Source organism: Pogona vitticeps, chromosome 7, assembly GCF_051106095.1.
Source record: "Pogona vitticeps strain Pit_001003342236 chromosome 7, PviZW2.1, whole genome shotgun sequence".
Lineage (NCBI taxonomy): Eukaryota > Metazoa > Chordata > Lepidosauria > Squamata > Agamidae > Pogona > Pogona vitticeps.
Genome location: NC_135789.1, coordinates 15,663,507 through 15,678,555, shown reverse-complemented (window position 1 = coordinate 15,678,555; position 15,049 = coordinate 15,663,507). Strand labels below are relative to the sequence as shown.

General features: G+C 50.3%; 1 protein-coding gene across 2 annotated transcripts in view; it reads right to left on the bottom strand.

The window, feature by feature from the left end:
• The window catches only part of DOT1L (DOT1 like histone lysine methyltransferase), a 48,533-nt gene extending 34,697 nt beyond the window's left edge, over positions 1-13,836 (bottom strand). Inside the window, exons 1-3 of one of the 2 annotated variants that reach the window (XM_072978060.2) lie at positions 13,157-13,836; positions 2,435-2,478; positions 1,075-1,149 (exon numbers count right to left, since the gene is read on the bottom strand). In XM_072978060.2, coding sequence (XP_072834161.2) covers positions 1,075-1,149; positions 2,435-2,478; positions 13,157-13,237 — 200 coding nt within the window. In that variant the 5' untranslated portion in view covers positions 13,238-13,836. The remainder of the gene's footprint in view (positions 1-1,074; positions 1,150-2,434; positions 2,479-13,156) is intronic. The other variant, XM_072978061.2, reaches the window with a different exon arrangement.
• Between the last annotated feature and the right edge of the window lie 1,213 nt (positions 13,837-15,049).

Sequence of the window (15,049 nt, the reverse complement as noted above, 5' to 3'; positions counted from 1 at the left end):
GTCTTACCAATTTGTAAAAACACGTAAAAATTCTGCACAAAAATTCAGCCCCCTTTAGCTTTGGGCGACAAAACTCTCTCGTGCACCCAACAGGTGGGGAAGGACCAGGGGACCAGCTAATCCACCAACAGTTCAAATTCTCAAACGTCTACGAAGCACAGCCTCTGCCAATCAAGTTTTTTTTTTACAGGTTTCCCGCAAATCAACAAACTCTGTCAACAGTGACGGGGAAAGTCGGACCCTCACAAGCAAAGATGACATGGCGGGGTTTCTCATTCTTGTGCGCCAGGATGAGCCCTGTGAGGATTTATGTCAAGGTCGCCTGAACCCCTTTCTTCCAAAGTGTTGGGACTGCTGGCCATAGGAAAGGAATCTGGCTATGAATTCACTGGAAATAATCTAAGATTGTCCAGCCGTGTCTCCCGACCAAGCCAGGTTTAGTGTATTTTCCAGGCCTAAAGAGGCCCGGAAAGCCACCACCAGGAACCAGGCCTTCCTAGTGGCAGCCCCAAAGTTATGAAATGCCCTTCCTGTGGAGATGCGCCAGATGCGCCCTTCTCGCCTTCAGGAAACGGGCAAAAACTACACTGTTTTAAGAGGACTTAGGAAAGCTCTCACAACAGTGACATCCTGGCGGCTACAGTTTTGATTCCCTTTCCAAGATAATTTTTCTCTGGATATCTGAGATCGAATGCTTTCCTCAACTGACACCTTTGTGATCGGGGATGGGTAGCTGTGGTTCTGTTTTGAAATGCTGTCAGCCACTCACATTAGCACCTTAGTCCTGGAATGGGCCGGGGGATAAACGTTAATGAATAAAATGAAAATAAAAGGATCGGCAGCTCTTTTGCCTTTCCGGCTGCCCAGCATAGAGAGGCCCCCTCTGTCTTCCTCCCACCGCCTGGTTCTCAAACATCCCTTCGAAACAGGCCCAGACGCCACAACCTGTAGAATTCTCTTTCTGTTAACTCTCTGGACAATACACTCAGTTAACACACACACACACACACGCCTGGTTCAGCCCAGTCGCGTGCAGTCCCGGAAGAGAAAAAGGAGCCACGCTTTCCCTCTCACCTTTTAGTATCGTAGTCAATTAGCACGTAGTTTTCCATTGCAAGCTTGAGGTCTGGAATCTCTTCGCAGACCCACCTGGGGGGGAGAAAAACAGAGGAAGGATAAGGAAAGTTGAGAGACAGGTTTCCAAAGCCGCTTCACCACTTTCCTCCTGTGTCCTTTCTCTTTTTCAGTGTGACTTGGCGTTCCGCAGTTTTCTGCGTTTTGTCAAAGGAACCCAGAAACCACATTTCTAGATCCAGATAAGGGAGAGAAGAATTAAAACATACTGTCTTAGAAGATGCTGTTATTAGGCATCGGGCATCCGATCTCAGTAAAAACAGGGCCCTCTCTTCTCTACTTTCTGAATACCCTTTCCTGATTTCAAAATGTTTACTTTCGAACACTCTTTTCCTAGTATAAGGCTCCTTCCTCTACATCAGAGGGTAGAAGAAAGAGCTCCTCGATTTACATTAAATATAAATACAGTGTACATTTTAAGCAGTGAGGTTAAGCAGAAATGGTTGGTTTTGACTTATAATTTTTTAAAAAAAATTAAATGCTTTAAAATCTTAATACAGTGGTGCCTCGCTTAACGGGCGCCCCGTTTAACGACGAATCCGCATAGTGATGCGGATTTTGTGATCGCTTTGCGATTTTTCCCCATAGGCCCCATGAGGGCTCCCCCGTGGTCCTTCTGAAGCGACCGCTGGTCAGCTGGCCAAAAAAGCAAGCAGGCGCTTGGGAAGAAGCGCGGGGGAGCCCTCCCCCATGCTCCTTCCGAAGCACTCAAGCCGGCAGGCGCTTGGAAAGGAGCGCAGGGGAGCCCTCCCCCGTGCTCCTTCCGAAGCGACCGCCGGTCAGCTGGCCGAAAAAGCCGGCAGGCACTTGGGAAGGAGCGCGGGAGCCCTCCCCCGTGCTCCTTCCAAAGCCCCCATTTTCACACAACTGATCGGCAGTTCCAAAATGGCCGCCGGCGCCGATTCCTCGCTTACCAAGGCGGTGAAAATGGCGGCCCTATGGAGGATTCCCGCTTAGCGATGAGCTTACCCCCCCACAGGAACGCATTAAACGTGTTTTAATGCATTCCTATGGGGTTTTTTGCCCGCATAGCGAGGAATCCGGATAGCGACGTTTTTCCTGGAACGGATTAACGTCGCTATGCGGGGCACCACTGTATAGGTTTAATTTGTTTTCAGTTATGATATTTCTATAGCCTTTTTAAAGCCGTTATGTATTTTGCAGTTTTATCCACTGTGAGCTGCCTGGGGACATCCCCTATGGGGAGAAAGGAGGCATATCATCAACCAACCAACACTTATTTTATTTAGTGATAAATCAATAAATGAATGAATGAATCAATCAATCAATAAACACTCACCGAATGGTCTCGATGATTTCATGAGCAGCATCGTGGTGTTTGTCCTGAAACAACAGAGAAATTGGGGTGAGGGGGAGGCAGAAATATGTGGCTTCAGTCGGGACACTTGGCAAAAATGTACCAATGACATGGACTGACTGATAGATAATTTTATATATACTGTATTCAGTTGGTTTTTATGCACCATCTTGCTACTTGCAAAAGCAGAGGAAGGAAATAGCGACCTCTTGTTCCCTCACGGGTCTGTCTGTTTTTAACCAGAGCTACCCTCCGACCAATCCACTTTACAGGGCTGCAGCAAGGGGGGGGAGAAATAGGAAGGAAAAGGGGGCCATGCATGCCAACCCAAGCCAAGCGGAGAAAAGGTTCCACCAATTCTTGTTTTCAGTGAGCGAGGAATGGACGCTGGTGCAGAAAAGCTGCCCAGATGTAGTAGCATCCAAGCAGCCTGTTTGAGGGCCTTTCGTTCAAGAGCAACCTAGGAAAGCCTCTTTCAGCACCAGAAAGTCAAGAGTGTCTTCAAACAGTGACGTCTCATGATTCCTCATAAGGAGGCTGACTGGGAGAGGAAGCGGAACAAGAGGCAGGTGTGGCGGGCCTGGGTTCACAACTACTTCCAGGTGGATCTGTACCTGGTTTTATTATTTATTTATTCAGTTTTTAATACTGCCCATCTGACCAGCTGTCACTCTTAAGTCAAATCCATCTTCTTTCGACATGCAGGAGGGGTGGAAGCAGACTGTCTTCCCTGGGAAGGGAAGCTTCACAAAGGGAGGCTCTTTATTTCCGAGTAGATCCTGCTTCCTGCATTTGCCAGTCTAGCTTTGAGGTTGGTGGGAGGAACAATTGGGGGGGGGGGGATCTGTCCAAAAAATATAAATAAATCTCACAATCTGGTCACAGCTTTGCTCACACGGTGGGGAGAAACTAATCAATCAACGACGGCATCAGTTCAGAGATAAAAAGATAACCAGTGCGGGAAGAAAGCCCTCAGCATAGTGGCTTCCCGTTCCACAAAAAAATATGTTCTCAACTGCGCTGCCCACCTTGAGAAGGTGTCTGGCTGTGTTCTGAAAACTTACGGGACTTCTTTTCCATCACGGCCTTTAAAATCTTCCCACTTCAGAACCTACACACATTTCCCAAAGGCAATTTTCTCATCAGAAGATTTTACTCGCTGGTTCTCATGCATAGCATCATAGAATGATGGAGGTGGAAGGGGGCCTGCAAAGAGCCATATGATATGAAGGACTCCTGCTCAAGGCAGGAATCTAAATTGAAGCAGATCTGACAGACAGTGGTCCCATTTCCTCTTGAGGGCCTCCAGAGCTGGAGCGCTCACCACATCCCGAGGTCACGGGTCCCGTTGTCGTACTGCTCTAACAGTTGAGACGTTTTTCCTGATCTTCAGCCTAAATCTAGCTTCCTGTCGCTTCCGCCCATTCTGACGTGTCCTGTTCTCTGGGAGGATGGAGGACAGATCCAAGTCTTCAAAAAGTGCTCTCCTATCTCCTCTGAGTCTTCTTTTCTCAAGGCTAAACATGCCCCGTTCTTTGATACTTTCCTCCTAGGGCTTGGTTTCCAGTCCCCTCTGGTCCTCCTCTGAACTTGCTCCAGTTTGTTGGCATCCTTCTTAAAAATGTGGTGTCCAGAACTGGAAATGGTCATGTTTGACTTTACATTAGTCAACTTTATATGTACACTGTTTTCCCCTCTAATGAGCTCCAGGCAGTGTGTGTGGCTCCGCTCCTTCTTCTCATTTCAGTCTCCAAACAACAACCCTGTGAGGGAGGGCAGGCAGAGGGAGAAAGAGTGCCCCCCGCTGGGCCTCCTTGACAGGGGCTGAGCTTTGTGATCCTTAGGGATCCCTCCCAGCTCCACAGTTCTAATATTATTACTATTATTATCAGGTTTTGTATGGAATAAACCCCATGAACACCAGAAAGAAGAAAGGTGGGGCAAGTTCGATCTGTTAAAGAGGAAAAGTCTGTCTGTAAACTCGTAATTGTTCCAACCAGCTCCGCTGGAGTTGAAAACACACCTTTGAAGGTGGGACCACAGAACCGGACAGACCTTTCTATGAACCACCCCTAGTGTCCTGGGCGCATAGAGTTCAATGGGTCACCGTGTGGATCTTGACATTGACCTCACCAAGTGCCTCTGTGTCCTTGATGCAGACTCAGTATGTATGCTGCTTTGAAAAAAAAAAGACGACTTTGAGTTGAAATCCTTATGGAGTTTCTCTTACCCTAGGCTTAGGATATTTGTGAAGAGTGGAGTGGGGATTTACAAACACATTCGGGACTGCTCGTAACAGATTAGCAAGGCTTTCTGACTCCTAAGTGCTCAACAATAAAATCCAATATTCCCCTTCTAAATGAAGGTGCTGACATTAAGAGGGCCTGGAAGGATGCAGACAGAACAGTTGAGCTCAGTCATGGCATTCGGAAGAACTCCTGTCTTCATAAGATGCTCAGAGGCACTGCCTTTTCCCATTCTAACCGTCTCTTTCTCTTTTTCTCCTCTTCCACAGGATTAACCCTCGGGGGTTCCCTAAAACCAGAGCAGAGCAGACCGGGTAAGTTCAGGGCCTGCCGTCCTTGCTGTCTTTTGCAAAGGGGGCCGGGAGAGTCCCCCAGGAAAAAGCTTGGGAAGTGACACACAGCAATCACAACAATGACACCCCACTCCTGTTCCAAATACAACTGTCTTTCCGGCCCGCGGACAACAGCAGAAAAATACTTTCTGAGTCACGGAGGGGGCGGCTGGGGGAATCACAGGGGCGGCGTGACAAATCGTGCCTGCTTCAGCTTACTCAGAGGAGCGGAACCACTCACTGCTGATTCATTGAGGACGGGGCGGGTGTGTGGGGGGAAGAATAAGTTTGTGTTCTTTCCAGAAACCAAGAGGTGGGAGGGAAAAGTCTCTCTCTCACTCTCTTTCTCCCTCTCCCTCTTTCTCTCTCTCTCTCTCACACACACACACACATATATTTCTACGTTTGGGTTTTACATGAAAGCCAGTGGATGCCTATGGTTCATTAGCTGGGGGTGGGTAGGTGGGATGCAGGGGTTGCAATTCTGCCATCCCAGCTGGCCTGCAGTGGTCTCAGTTCTATCCTATGCCCCATGTTATCAAAATATGCTCCAAATGGCCCAAGACACTGGTCATTTGGATGCGATCTCAGCTTCTAAATAACAACTGTGCATCAAGTCAATTCTGACCCTTTTCCAAGGTTCCTCAATGATAAAGGAACATTAGACACTGTTCCAAGTCCTCCCTTCAGAGCACGTTCCCATAATCTCTCGAGCCTGAAGGATGCCTAATCTAAAATCAAGGAAAAGAGTACTGAAGCAGGGTGGACTAAAATCAATGATTTTTTAAAATGTTTTTAAAAAATTAATTTGGATCTGTTTTAATGATATGGTTTTGGGTGGAAAAAATTATCTAAAGGTAAGTTTTCTTTTTAAGATACATTGTGGTTCAAAGGTTCTCCAACATGAAACCGAGGTTAGTGATGTAGGATGAGGCTGTACATTATCCATGCAATATTCTACATATTTAGTAGACTAATTCAATTAACCCAAGTTATCCAAGCTGAGATCACATGCCCCGTTTCACAGTAAAAATGGTGTAAAACAAACAAAGTTCCAGATAAGACTTTAATCCCATTGCTGTTCCTCGAGTCAATGTACAAACAATGAACATGTTACAGTAGGAACGTGGTATCCGCGAGGTGGTTCCAAGCCTCCCAGCGGATGCGAGAAAACATGGATGTAGTGAACGCTATACACTGTGTGGTCTCTGTATCCCTCTAGTGCCCAGTTCTGGAAAATACACACTGGAAATACATATAAATATGTATTTCAGGGGTTATTTAGTATTTTCAGTCAGTGGATAAGTGGGGATGGGGGGGGTCTTATTGAACCTCAAATGCTAGGTTTGAAGATCATTTGGAAGATCGTTTGCTTTTTGAAAAGAACTTTTGTTTAATCGCTTCAATTAATAAACATTGACGTTTAAGCAAACAGAAGAATACAATGTTATTGTTTTAGCTAAATAAAACAATTTCAGTAGTTCTCCAAATATGAGTGATCCACCTCTTAAACTAAAATCAGTTCTGAGGTAGCATTTCTCCTAACCTGCCAGGTTATGATTCCAAATATGAAATCTTCGAACGGTTGCAAATATTCCAAGATTATCACTACCCACAAGGATGAGACCTGACATTTAAAAATCATGACCTAAATCAAATCTTACTGACTCATGATTTAAATCATCTGCTTGATTTAAATCAAATCCACCCTGCTCACAAGTGGCTTCCCCTTCCCTTCTTCTGGGGGGGGGGGAACATATCCCGCTCCCTACCCTTGGCTCCTGATAACCCATTATGGGCAGCAATCCTTCAGCCGGCTGTCACGGCCAGCCCGCACCAGAATCGCCAAAGGAGATGGACAATGGGTGATGTTGTGCCATAACATTCAGAAGGCCACACTGTTTCCCGTTATCTGCATTATGGGCTAAAAAACCGATTCCCGCCCCCCAGTGATGCTGCTGAGAAATTCCAACAGGAAAGAACACATTCTCTCTCACACAGAGACACGCATAAACCGCTGCTATTATCTCCAACAGAAGCAATATTCAGCCGGTCCAAGGTCCGAAGGTTTCACCTTGGTTTTTAAGAGCTCTTAGATTAGCAAACCTGGGGAAAACCTCAAGCAAAGCCATCTTAAGTGTTGCCAAGACCTGATGGTGATTTAGACTGAGAACATTTCTCCAAGACACCCTACCAAATCAGTTTAAATATGGGATTCTGGCGACCAGGGTGCAGGAATGCCGAACCCAGAGCCCTCTCCTTGCAGGGTTGAAGCGGCACGCTTCAGAAGTGGCATTCCCCCCCCCCATAAAAGGGCAGTCAAATAAAGGGGGCAAAAAAAAAACTCCAATCGTTCCAACGCTGTAGGAAGTCTAGCACCAAGCGAGCAGACGCTGGCCCGACGTCCGGAAGGCACATTTGCACACAGGAGGGCTGGCCAAATGAAACAGGAGGCAATCCCCACTTCCCTGCTTCAACAACCGGCAGCAAACGGAGAGGTTGGAAACCACGAGGCAGGTGGCTGGTCCGGTGACGTCAAAGGGCTGAGCTCTGAAACCACGGCAGGCCCTTCTTCCCCTCCAGGTGCCGACTCGCATCGGAGCCAGTTGTTGGCAAGTGGGGGAAAGGAAAGGAAAGAGAGGGTAAATCTACCATTAACGAGGCTACCATGTCGCTCGGCTGCTCTCCTCTAGGGATCCATTTGCAGATTTCTGCTGCAAGAGAAGAGCAGTTCTCTCTCCCCCCCCCGTCACTCTTTTTTTTAAACTGTAGGATGTATGATTGGAGGGGTGGAAATAGATATGGCTGTGTCAGAATGGTGGATTCAAGACAGAAAGAGAAGGGATGGTTTGGAATACAGCGCCTAACGGATTTAGGATTTAGACGCTGCAGAACTAAGCCAGAGTCTCCCACCGCTTCGGAAGGGGTCTTGGCAAGCAGCTGTCAAGCCTTTGAGTCTTTATTGGCTTAAAATATTTTCACCCAGCCTTTCTCCTTTAAAAGGACCCATCAAAGGAGAATATTAGAAACTGAAAACAGTGGGTATACAAACAGGAGAAGGGTCAAACACTATGCTACAACACAGCGAATGAAAACAATATTAAAAATGCAACTAAAAAGCCGTAAAAGTGCTCAAAGCAGCAAAGTACAATGATCCATTTAAAAAGCCCCCCCTGGGGCAGCCAGTCACAGAGGGGAAACCTGACGGAGGAGAAAGATCATTGCCTGGTGGCCGGGGGTCCCTTTCCTGCAAGGCCAGGCCTCAAAAGGCTTTTAGCCCTGCTGGACCGACAGAGCTCACCAGCGTCTGAAGGATCACTGTTTTTCCTTTTGCTGTTTTGCATCATGCCACGTCTCTATCAACCTTCTCTAAGGCACCTGCCGTGTTCTGGCTTCATGGGGAATCAAAACGGTGAAGCGCACTGGGTAAGACGTTAAGCCTTAATTGCATTTTAATAAGACTTACTCCCAGGTTAAGTATGTACGGAATTACTGCCAAAGGGGATGTAAGCGGTTATACTTTCGATTTCTATGGAAGTCATAAGGACAGGGTAGGCTAACATGTCTGTACACAGACACACACACGGGGGCGGGGGCGGGGCTGGTCGAACAGGAGGGACGTATTAACCACTGGGCGTTGTAAGCCCAACAGTCTCCGGGAACGGCAGAGTCAAAAATAGCTTGGTCTCCTTCAGTCAAGATGTTTGGGAACCAGACCAAGAAGGAGAGAAGGCCAAGTGTAACATTCGCCTGTAGTAGCGGCGTTAAGTCTGCCTTTCCTCGAATACCTGCTGTCCTCAACCAACTCAAGCCAACGCACAAAGACCTCCACAATTCTGGGCTCACGGTACTTCATGCCTTCCCTCTTTGCAAGGGACAGAACGTGGCTGTGGAGAAAAAAAGAAAAGAAAACTGCCCACACACCACATGCAGCAAAAATACAGGAGTCACACAGCACCCAGCCAACTTTAAATCAAATAACATTCCCCTTCTCTCATTGTCCACCATGGCTGAGGCATTCAGTGCCTGGCAAATATGCGAAGCTCCTCTTACACACACGCACAAACCCACGCCTGCAGGCATGCTCCATATTTTGCTCTCACAACTGTCAACCCTCCTGGGGTCACTTCGTCAGATAACACCATGATTCATAAAGAAAGCAGCAGCCACGTCTGTCAGATGCTCAAAGGATTACGCAGACGGGCTATGGTAAAAATATAGCAAGGTGTCACGGTGGACAGGCTGCAGCCCAGCCAAGCATGAATCGTAAACTTGGCATGAAAACAAACTGGCAAAGATTTTCGTGCCTTGTCCATTTGCGGATCATTCTGTACTCTGATTCAGGCTCCGTCGTACTCTTCCTGCCTTATTTTGCTTTCTCTTCCTGCCTTATTTTGTCTTCCATGTCAGAGGAGAGCCGCTAAATACAGTTGGGAAGCAACCCTAAAGTTAGTTTCTTCCCAGACCAGTGAAGGCAGCGGGAAAAGAGGAAGGCCAAATACGAGATGGACTGACTCCGTCAAGGAAACCACAAATTTTGAGTTTGCAAGAGCTGAGCAGGACAGTTGACGGTATATCAGAACAACGGAATGACAAGACTTTCCACATCTCAAAACATTCCAACCAACGAAGGTCACCAGGACCTGTTAACTATTCCCCCCGCCCCCAGATCCCACACCGCTACCATCTCAACAGCAGCTAACCTCACGATGTGCCAGAGGAATGTTTGCATGTTCTTCTGGGGTGGAGGACTGCCCAACGGTAGATGGTGCTTGGAAAAGAGGAAGAAAAGGAGATACTGCCGTTTTGGAGTTCAGCAACTAGTTATTTTTTTGATTACAACTCCCATTTGCCTTATACAATATAGTCATCAGTTAAGATCCATGGAAGTTGTGCTCATTCTGCAAATGGCTTTGTGTCAGGTGGAGGAGATAAGAAAAAGAGAGAGGTCCTTAATTACTAGCTAGTAATCTAACATCCTCATGGAAAAGATAGAACCTGCTGGAACAGCACTGCCGAGGGAGATTATGAGATGGAGAAGTTTCATGTCAGGGTGGAGTAGGGGTGGAACCGAAGAGAGGGAAACTTGTCTGGGTGTGGGCAGGGGTGTATCCGCAAGCAATGAGTCATTCGTAACAGGAAAAGTCAGATTATTTTTCAAACGGCTGGCCCGGGACAGGAGGAATGCCCGGGTTGTGTGTGTCTGAAGGGGAGATTACAATACTCCACAGAAAAAGTTGGCAGGAAACCAATAAACCAACCGCCCTGGCGTCCTTAACAATGGGTCAAGACAGAGGACAGGAACACGGAGCGCTCAGGGGGTCAGATGAGGATTTTGCGACAGAAAGAAGTGGAAGCAGAAAGTTGGGCTGGAAAAGGGTTGAGCAGACCGCCAACAAAAGGCTAAACGCTAAAAGGGCAGGACTTCGCCACCATTGACCCTGTTGGGTGAGCCAAGAAACATCAGGGAACAAGGTTCCTATTAGGAGGAGAAGCTTTATTTGATGGAGGGGTGGGTGGGATTTAAGCCAAGCTCACAAACCACTGGTCAAGAATGCTGGAAACCTATCCTGCATTGTATATCCTCTGCTGATCGGGGTGGGGTTTGACCAGATCAGGCAGACCAGTGGCACCCCAGAGGCTGCCAGACTCCCAGCTCCCATCAGTGTTGCACCATGCAACCAGCATTGAAGAATGATGAGAGCAGTGGTTTAAAAACAGGCAGAGGTGTTCGGGGGTCCCCAACCCTGGGCTCCATGATCCCTGGAGAAGCCACTCGAGGGACGCAAAGTTTTAGATTAAAGTTTCAGGGTGGGCAAAGCACGAGCCCTTCCGATGTCATTGGACTGACTCCAGGGAGGTCTTATTTTGCCCCACTCTGAACTGGTCCATCATCCTTTTTATTGTAAGGATTGTGTTCAAAAGACCTTTCTGAACACGCACATCCCCCTATAACCTTTATGATCAGACGGCACGGATACAGGAGCTTTATTATCCGTGGCCTCGTCCCCCTCCTCACCCCACATCTCGCGGCTGTGAGGTGGCAAGAAGCGCCGGAAACCAGAAGGCGCTGATGACGAGGAAGTAAAGATGTCCTAAGAGACACCGAAGGGGGCAGGCAAAGGCTTAAAAGAAACGAAAGAGGAAAGGAAAGGTTTCAGTGAAAAGCAAAAGCCTAGGCACCCGTTTGGTGCAAAAGCGGGGAACTCCCTTGAGCAGAAAAGCCATGGGTGGGTGGACAGAGGAAAGGATGTCCTGCAAAGGATTTCCCAGAAACTATTCAAGGGGAAAGAGACAACCTAGCAAAAATCAGAAAGTTTGGGATAGATTGGAACACACACAGAAGGAGAACTATTTTTAAAAAAAGAATCAAGAATGGAGAAAAACACAGCGGGAAACAACATGTGAGAGACCTTCGGAGGGGCAAATGTGAGAGAAGGTGCTCTTGTCAGGATCAGCCCCTCATACGCATAAGTTTTTCTCCGTCCCTCTAGTGCCACCCAGAAGGGGAATCCAGTGCCCTATTTCTTGGATTTAAAAACATTTCTGAATTGCTCCGTGGTGAAGTTCTGTTCTGGCAATGTGGTTTCCACATTGGTCAATTTTGTATAAAACACCCACCAAATACATCCCACTCCAGCAACACACAGTTGTTTCCCATCAAACGGATGCACACCGTCCTTCCTCAGTTCCCTTCTGGTTTTTCTGCCTCACAGAATATTCCCCCACCCACGTGAGTCAAGAGCTTCCTTTCCCCCTTCTGTTTCCTACCGGTGTCAAATGACCCATGGACACCAGCCTATAATCAAGCCCCCAGCGGACAAACTCTATGACATGGAAAAGACAGGCGTCCCTTCCCAAGTGCTCCTTAGCACCAAACCCCCAGGGCATGGCTCCACACACCCAGGATGACCCCTTTCCACATCCACTGTATGCCCAAGAGTCTGCCCCCCTCTCTCACCCCACACCATCCATAGGACATCCCTTTCTATTTCATATATGCTCCCATGATACTCCTTTTCCCCCCACCCAGACAACTCTACTTTCTCTTGTTTATCTTTTCAAGATATTCCCATCTTAGTCTCTCCCTCCCTCCCTGAACCTCCAGGACACACACACACACACACACACACACAGAGGGGAAAGGTGATAGCTTAGGAGTGTGAAAGGAGGGGATGGGGTCTCCTGGAGGGACAGGTGAGGGGGCAAGAAGATGGATGCCCCCCTCAAAGACACCCCTCTCCATGTCCCCTCTCCTTGGCGGGGGAATCCATCTTCTCACCCCTCACCTGTCCCTCCAGGACACCCCCATCTCCTCCTATCACACTCCCAAGCCATCTCCTTTCCCCTCTCCTTCCAAAACACATCCCATGTCTTTCACCCCACAACCCCCCCTCCCAGCACACCTGTTTCTATTCACCTGTCCAAGAAAACCCCCTCTTCTTCAGTGTCCCGACCACCCCACTTCCAGGACACCTCAGCCCCCTCTCTGTCTCTTACCCCCCCACACACACACCTTAAGCAAGACACCCCTTTCCCCTCCACCTGTCTCCACAACCATCCAGGACGTCCTCCCCATTTCTCTGCTCGCCCACCCAGCCACCCTAGACCCCCTCCTCCTCTCCCAAGACACCCCCATGTCTTTAGCCCCACATCCCCCCAAACCCAACTTCTCACTTCACCTGCCCCTCCACCAAGGGCTACCCCTTTTCCTGCCTCCTCACCTGTCTGTCCCGGATGCCCCATTTCCCCTCCCATGTCCACTCCCAAGGCACCCCCCATTTTCCCCACTCCACTTCTTCTCCCACCTGCCCCCCAAGTCACCCCCTTTTCTCCTCCACCTGTCCCCCCCGGGGCTACCCACCTGCCTGCCTCCCACTTTCCCCCAAGAGTCCCCCCTTTTCCCTCTTCCCCACCCCTTGACCCCAAAACACCCCCACGTCACTAACCCCCCTTCCCTCCGTCACCCCCCTTCCCCCTCTCCCCCCGGGGGCTACCCCCTTTACTGCCCCCCACCTGCCCCCTCAATACTGTACATCCCCTTTCCCTTCCCCCCTCCTTAGACACCCACCCCATGGGTCTCCCCCTCAGCCCCCCTCACCCGAAATTTCCCCTCAGGGACTCACATAGACGGGCAGGGGCCACGGGTAGACGGCCGCCTCGGCCCCCACGGGGGACTTGAGCCGCAGCTCCAGCTTCTCGCCCATCTTGAGGCGGTGTGTGGAGGGGCGGGGGGGGCTGTGAAGACCGAGCGACCAACGGTGGGGAGGGGGGGACGGAGAAAGAGCCGGTCGCTGACGAGGAGGAAGAGGAGGAAGAAGAAGAGGAGGTCAGGTGGGGGCGGCGGCGGAGGCGGAGGGGGGCAACCAGCGGCCGACCCCCACCATGCTAAGACCCGGCGGGCTGAGGCGGTGGAGGACCCCCACGAGCCGAGCCCAGGGAGGAGGGGGAGAGGCGGGCGCCGCTCTGTCCCCGCCGCTCGGGCGCCTCTCTATTGTCGCGCGCGCCGGGCCGGGCGGGGGCGGTTGCTCCTCAGGAGTCGTAAAAGCCGCGCCGCCGCCATTTTGAGCCGCCGCTCCTCCTCTCTCCCTCCCTTCACGCGGCGCGCACGCGCAAAACGGCCCTCCTGGGAAAGGGAGGCGAGACCAAACCGTCCCCCCGCGCACTCTCTCTCTCTCGATCTGTCACTGGAGCCGCTTTCCTTCAGGAGGAGCGGGTGGGAAACCGTGCGGGCGGGCGACGCCAACCAACTAAAGAGAGAAGGGGGCTGGAATTCGAAAGCACGCCAAAGGCATGTCCCGGGAGCGGCGCATGCGCGCTAAGCCGCCCACGCCGCTCTTGTGTGTGTGTGTGTGTGTCTGGGCCTGTTTCATATAGATACAGTATTGTTATAGAACCCGAGGAAGCGCACGGAGAGCACGCGCAGCGAAGGGGGCGGGGTCTTGAGTGTAGATATGTGTGCGAGTGAGGGAGTAGGGGGGAGAAGTGGGAGGAGCTTCGTCACCTCGCTCGGGGAAGCTTCCTTCTGGAACGCCCTCCCGCCCGTTGAGAGGCGCGCGCGCTCAGAGGGTGGGAGACGCTCCGCAACGCCCCGCCCCTCCTTTTCTGAGGAGCCGAGGGAGGAGGTCGCTCCCCCTTCCTTTGGCTTCTAAGAAGAGGGGGAGGGGGAGGGGGAGGGGGAGGGGGAGGGAAGGAGCGCGCGCGGAGGGCGCGCGGGGAGGGGGGGGCAAAAAGAAAAAAGTGAACGGGAGAGCGGCGGGGCGCGCGTGCGCCTTGCGGCTGTAGCGGGAGCGCGCCGCCCTTGTCCTCAATTGCCCTCCTCGAGGGAAAAAAGGAGGGAGGGAACGGGAGCGCGCTTCGCTCTCGGCTCGGGTCTTTTCAACCCCCGCCCCCTTTCTTCTGGCGTCTGTCCGCGGGGGGGGGGGGGAAGGGAGAGAGAGCGCCCGCGACGTGCACGCGCCTCGCCCCCCCCCTCCACCAACGACACACACTCTCTCCCCGGCGGTTTAACCTCGAAAGTCACGCGCTGGAACGTGGGAAGCGTGCGACACGGGAGTGGGTGGGGAAGAGTCATGGTGCTTCTGAAGTCGTGGACGCGTGGTTGTTGGGGTTATTTTTTTAAGGCTTTGACGCGCATGTGGAGGTCGGATTCACACGACGGGGTGTGGGGGGGAAAGAAAGATTTTCCTCGCGGGTTTAAGTCACGCGTCAGGGATCGGGTTCACACGAAAGAAGAGTGCTGTGAAAGGGGCAGTCACGTCCTCCTCTGGCTGCTGCACAAGGGCGGGCTTTCACTTAACATGGGGCTTATTTTCGGGGAAACAGGGTATGTGTGTATATATACACAAACACAAAATGTATGCATATGTATATGCATATGTACACACTTGCATCTCTATATGTAAATTTTTGGACATGCAAACCTACATGTCTCGGTTATATAGAGATATATCAATATTTGTACATACTGTAGCTAAATTAGAGCAGATACTTGTTTATAATTAACAGTATCTTCCAGG